This window comes from Dipodomys ordii, unplaced genomic scaffold (genome assembly GCF_000151885.1).
Source record: "Dipodomys ordii isolate 6190 unplaced genomic scaffold, Dord_2.0 Scaffold117, whole genome shotgun sequence".
NCBI classification, from domain to species: Eukaryota; Metazoa; Chordata; class Mammalia; order Rodentia; family Heteromyidae; genus Dipodomys; species Dipodomys ordii.
In genome coordinates, this window is record NW_012267333.1 from 73,289 (window position 1) to 78,889 (window position 5,601).

The 5,601-nt window shown below is 39.7% G+C and overlaps 1 protein-coding gene across 1 annotated transcript in view; it reads left to right on the plus strand.

The window, feature by feature from the left end:
- LOC105995261 (solute carrier family 22 member 10-like) overlaps positions 1-4,620 on the plus strand; it is a 66,243-nt gene extending 61,623 nt beyond the window's left edge. Inside the window, exons 6-7 of the mRNA XM_013028967.1 lie at positions 1,227-1,338; positions 4,406-4,620. Of these exons, the coding sequence (XP_012884421.1) occupies positions 1,227-1,338; positions 4,406-4,613 (320 nt within the window). The 3' untranslated portion in view covers positions 4,614-4,620. The remainder of the gene's footprint in view (positions 1-1,226; positions 1,339-4,405) is intronic.
- Positions 4,621-5,601: the final 981 nt, after the last annotated feature.

Consider the following 5,601-nt stretch of genomic DNA (forward strand, 5'->3'; position numbering starts at 1 on the left):
CCACTTTGAGCCATAGCATCACTTACAGTGTTGTAGTGGTTAATCAGTGATAAGGGTCTAATGGATTTTCCTGCCCAGGCTGGCTTTGAACTGCCATCCTCAGATCTCAGCCTTCTAAATAGCTAGAATTTCAGGCATGTACCAGGAACACCAGGCCACTGGAATAAGAGTTAGAAAAACAAAAACAAAAAACAAAAAATGAACAACAACAACAAAATCCCTTGCCTTCAGGTAGAGAGAAAGAATACAATAGGAAAAAGACAAGATACTAACCTAAGTATGGTATTTAATTTTTTTTCTTATAAAAGAGATATAAGCGGGGTTATGATTGTGTAAGTCAGGTAAGAGTACATTTATTTTTGTCACCTCTTGAGTCGGTATAATCCAGTTGCTGTTTTATAATATATTCCTAAATAGCAAATAGATGAAGAAACTCACCCAGCACAATTTACTATATTAATTGCATGATTTTAAGTGATGATTGTGGGGACTACATTGGTCCCCTCCATCATGTTCTCACGGCAGGAATGTATTTGAAGAAGCTAGAACTGTATACTTCTTCTATATCCTGCTGCCAGCCGGCTCTCCTCTGAGAGTACCTTAGTTTTTAATCATATCTTTGACTACTTTTACTAGGTTTCAAAACTTTTTCCATTTTCTGTGTCAGTGATTCCCAACACAGCACTAGCTTTCTCATAGGAGTCATAATGTTAAGATTTTAAAATCCTGGCTTGTTATCTACATCCTGCTTTCTTCACAAAGTTCACCCCCAACGGAATCCAGTTCTCTTGTTAGTACATCTGTTGGAATACCTGTCCTATGTCAAGAAAAATCTCCTGTTCTTAGTTCTAAACTGTTGAAGGCATGAGTCATTAACTCCTTGGATTTTTATCCATGTATTCCTACACATCCTGAACAACAACCACAGCAACAACAATAAAAAGAGCATTTTCTGACTTTTCCTGCCTCTGCCATGTCTGATAAAACTCAAATGGGCAGGGAGAGTTGCAGCAAATATTTTCCATTCCTTCATTCAGTGCTTAAGCCCAAGCATACTAGAGTCTGCTTTCACTAGCTCATGGTTACATAGTTTCTCCTAGGTTCTGTTTGTTTATCATATGTTTCTAGCTAGCAAATCCCTCCAATAGAACTTCTCATAATTGTTTGGGGTAGACAGATTTCTCCAGTCAAGTATGCCTGCCTCTGATGTGTCTTCCTCTCTACAGAAACTCAGCAGACCCTGCGCATGGTTTTAGCAACTCTGGGAATTGGTGCTAATACCTCTGGCTTCACAGCCTATTCAATTCACTCGATGGAGCTCATCCCAACTGTAGTGAGGTACTGTCTCTCAAGTTTAAGATATCCTGGGCTCCATAACACTTAAAAATTACAAAATAAAACCTAATCTGCTTCCAGAGAAGATCTTCTCAACTAATGACATTTATTGTGGGGGCAAACTTAAAACTTCTCAACTTTCAAAAAAATAATAAAACATTAAAATATTTAGAAGGACCATATGTCTACATAATAAAGGCTATATGTTTAAACTGATAGGCAACACTGGACTAAGAAGGAAAAAATAAAGTTATTTGCTGTAAAGTCAAGGATCAGAAGTGGAACTGTGCCTTAAAGTAGTAGCCTTGAGGAATAGAGGCCTTGAGCTCAAGCCCCCAAACCACCACCAACAACAAAACAACAACAACCAGGAAAGAAGAAAAATCAATTGTTTTTCTATTTACTAATAACAATGAGGGTCAGAAAGAAAAGAGTTGCACTTGCAATAGCCTCACAAATTAAACACCTGGCAAGTAAAGCCTAATAAAAATAATACATTTTAAGAAAGAAGCCAAGATGTTTTCATAGATGACACATATCAGTTTAATTTGTGGTGCTGGTCCTGGGACTTCATCTCAGGGCCTGACTGCTGTCCCTGGCTGCTTATGCTTGGGTGGTACTATTTTTTTTTAAAGAAGCCAATAAAGATAAAAAGAAAATGGATCTCCCCTGTTCTTGAATCAGGAGAATAAATAATGTGGTGAACTACTGTTCCAAAATTCCAATATCATTTTATAGAAACAGAAAATAATCAATCCTGAGGTTCATGAGATTACACAAGATTGCACAAGATCTTAACTAGCCAAAGCAATCCAGAACTAACAGGACACTGCTAGAGATGTCATACTTCCCAAAATCAATATACACTATTGAGACACAGTAACAAAAAACACATCATACCAACACAAAAAGTAGACACCTAGATGACAGAAGAGAAGAGAAGACACAGGAAAAAAACACACAACTTCTGGCCATCTGATCTTAAACAAAGGGGAAAAACTTACAATCAAAAAGGATAGCCTCTTTAACAAATAGTTGGGGAAACACAATATATAAATAAATATCAGCAATTCAAAGTACATTACTATCTCTCATTCCCTACAAAAATCAATTCAATATAAACTGGATCAAGATACTAATTATGGCCTGAAACTGTGAAACTGAATGAGGAAAGCACAGGCAAAGAACCAAAGATGTTTTCATAGGTGATAGCTTTCTGAATAACACTCTAATTGCTCAGCAAGTAGAATCAAGAATTGAGACAAGGGACTAGGAAGGTGGCTCAGTGTTAGAGTGCTTGCCTTGCATACCTGAGGCCCTGGTTCGATTCCTCAGCACCACGTAAGCAAAAAGTTAAAGCTGGAAGTGGCGCTGTGGCTCAAGTGGTAGAGCGCTAGGCTTGAGTCGAAGAGCTGAGGGACAGTGCCTAGACCCAGAGTTCAGGCCCAAGACCCGACCCCCACCCCAAAAAAAGAATTGAGACAAGACTTCTGAATTGTGAAAGAAATGATTACCAGGTGACTAGAGAGACAACAGAATGGAAAAAAAATGCATTTAAACTGTTAATCAGATAAAGGATTAATATTCAGTGCATATGAAGATCTCAAAGAATTAAACAGCAAAAAACAATCCAGTTAATCATACACTCATAAATAATCATTAATTAACCAGCAAACATTGGAAGCGTTAATGAGAAGGAGATGGGGGTGATTATGGCTGAAATCCTTTATGTGTATATAATGAAAAGAAATGGTGAAAGGTGTTAAAATTATTTCAAAAAGGAGAGAGGGAAGATAAGAAAGAATGAAACAGCTGGCTGTAGCTCAGTGGCAAAGCGCTTGCCTAGCAAGTGCAACATCCTGGGTTCGATCCCCAGTACTAAAAAAAAAAAGAAAAGACAAAACGAAAGAATAAAACAGGGTAAATGAGATTAAGGTAGATTGTGGATATATCACATAATGTAAGAATTATCACAATACTAACTCCTTTTTACAAAAAACATGAATAAAAAAGGGAACAGTATGACTTCATTAAAGGACATGGCACATTGCTAGTCATAAAAATTAACTGAGGGGCTGGGAAGGTGGCTCAGTGGTAGAGCGCTTGCCTTGCATGCATGAGGGAGGCCCTGGTTCGATTCCTCAGCAACACATAAGCAAAAAGAAAAAAGCTGGAAGTGGCGCTGTGGCTCAAGTTGTAGAGCACCAGCCTTGAGCTGAATTGCTGAGAGACAGAACGCAGGCCCAGAATTCAGGCCCCACGACCAGAACCCCCCAAAAAAATGAAAAAAATAAAATAAAAATTAATTGAAAGCTGACTCTCAGTGCTCATGCCTGTAATCCTAGCTGCTTAGGAGACTAAAATCTGAAGATCACAGTTTGAAACCAGCTCAGGCAAGAGTTCATAAGAGTCTAATCTCCAATTAACCAAAGAAAGACAGTACTGGAGCTGTGGCTCCAAGTAGTAGAGGACTGGTCTTCAGAGAAAAGCTCAGGGACAGTACCCACACCCTGAGTTCAAGCCCTAAGACTAGAAGAAAAAGTTTAACTGTGGGTTGTAAGTTGAGTATACATCCTGTATTATATTGAGAGAGATGCTCCATCTAAATCATTCATTCAGTGTTGTAGGTATCCCTATTTTAAGAATAATGAAACTAAGAGTTATAAATCATTAGCAGTAAGTTTGACAATTGACAACTTGCTGCCAGAGCCTATGTATTTAATAACGTTATTGTGTTGTTTCCAAAATGAAATGAAGACAATAAAAAAATTTACTTTTGAAGGCATGATGTCAGATACCTGAAATCCAAGAAGTTATGAGAGCAAGTCAGGACAGTCTCCTCCTTGTCTACATAGGAAGATCAAGGCTTTAAAAAAAGAAAAGGAGGAAGTGGCACTGTGGCTCAAGTGGTAGGGCGCTAGCCTTGAGCTGAAGAGCTGAAGGACATGTCGCTCCCAGGCTCAGAGTTCAAGACCCATATCCAAAAAAAAGAAAAAATGTGAAAAAGAAAAAGAAAATATACAAGTAAAGTTCTTAAATACTTTCTTTATTATTTTGTTTGCAATCTAAGGTCAACCATTGCAGGAATCCGTGAACTTTTCGGCAGATTAGGGGCAGTGATGGCGCCTCTCTTCATGACCTTAGCAGTGTATTCTCCCCACCTGCCCTGGATTCTCTATGGAGCCTTCCCCATCCTTTCTGTCCTTGCAGTCCTCTGCCTTCCAGAAACCAGAAACCGGCCTCTCCCTAACACTATCCAGGATGTGGAAAATGAGTAAGTAAACACTCCAGTGGGCACCTGCCTAGGGAGGGACTGTGTCCTGTATCTGTGACCAGGGATATTCTGTGTGTATACAAGTCACTTATTCATTGGCAACCTCATCCCTATCCACAAAATTGTTTGCTATTGTTATTGTTATTACTCTTTTTAAGTAGTTCTACAAAGGAGTTGCCATTTATCAAGGTATTTTGTGATATGATGAATCTTCATCAATGTCATCCCTTTCAGCATTCTCGCACACCCCTTCCCTCACTCTTCTTAATTTTGTAGGGTGGCATTGCATTCGTGAGTTTGAACACTCCTCTGAGGCTCTCTAGATCTCACAGGCTGCCTGTTGGTTTTTGTTTTCTTATTAACATTGATTTGTTATACAATGATGCATAGTGATCAGACTCACCTTCCTCCACTCTCCCTCCTCCTCTTTTCTCTTCCCAAATCAATCTCATCAGGTTGACACAGGCTGTATTACACCAGTAAGTTTAGTGGTAGAAAGGTCCAATTTAGTCAAACTTATACATGTCATATAGTCTGTGCTTTTACAAGAAATACACACTTGCCAGGTAGTGATGGGTCATGCCTATAATCCTAGCAATTCAGGAGGCTGAGATCTGAGGATCTGAGTATCGCAGTTCAAAGCCACCCAAGCAGAAATGTCCCCATAATAAGGCTCTTGTCTCTAATTCACCACTCAAACACAGGAAGTGGAGCTGTGACTCAAGATGGTAGAGGGCTAGCCTTGAGCAAAAGAGATCAGGACAGGGGCTGAGAAGGTGTCTCATTGGTAGAGCACTTGCCTTGCATGCCTGAGGCCCTGGGTTTGATTCCTCAGAACCACATAAGCAAAAAGAAAAAAAACCGCAAGTGGTGCTGTGGCTCAAGTGGTAGAGTGCTAGCTGTGAGCTGAAGAGCTGAAGGACAGCGTCCAGGCCCACAGTTCAGGTCCAGAACACGATCACCCCCCCCCCAAAAAAAAGAGAGATCAGGAC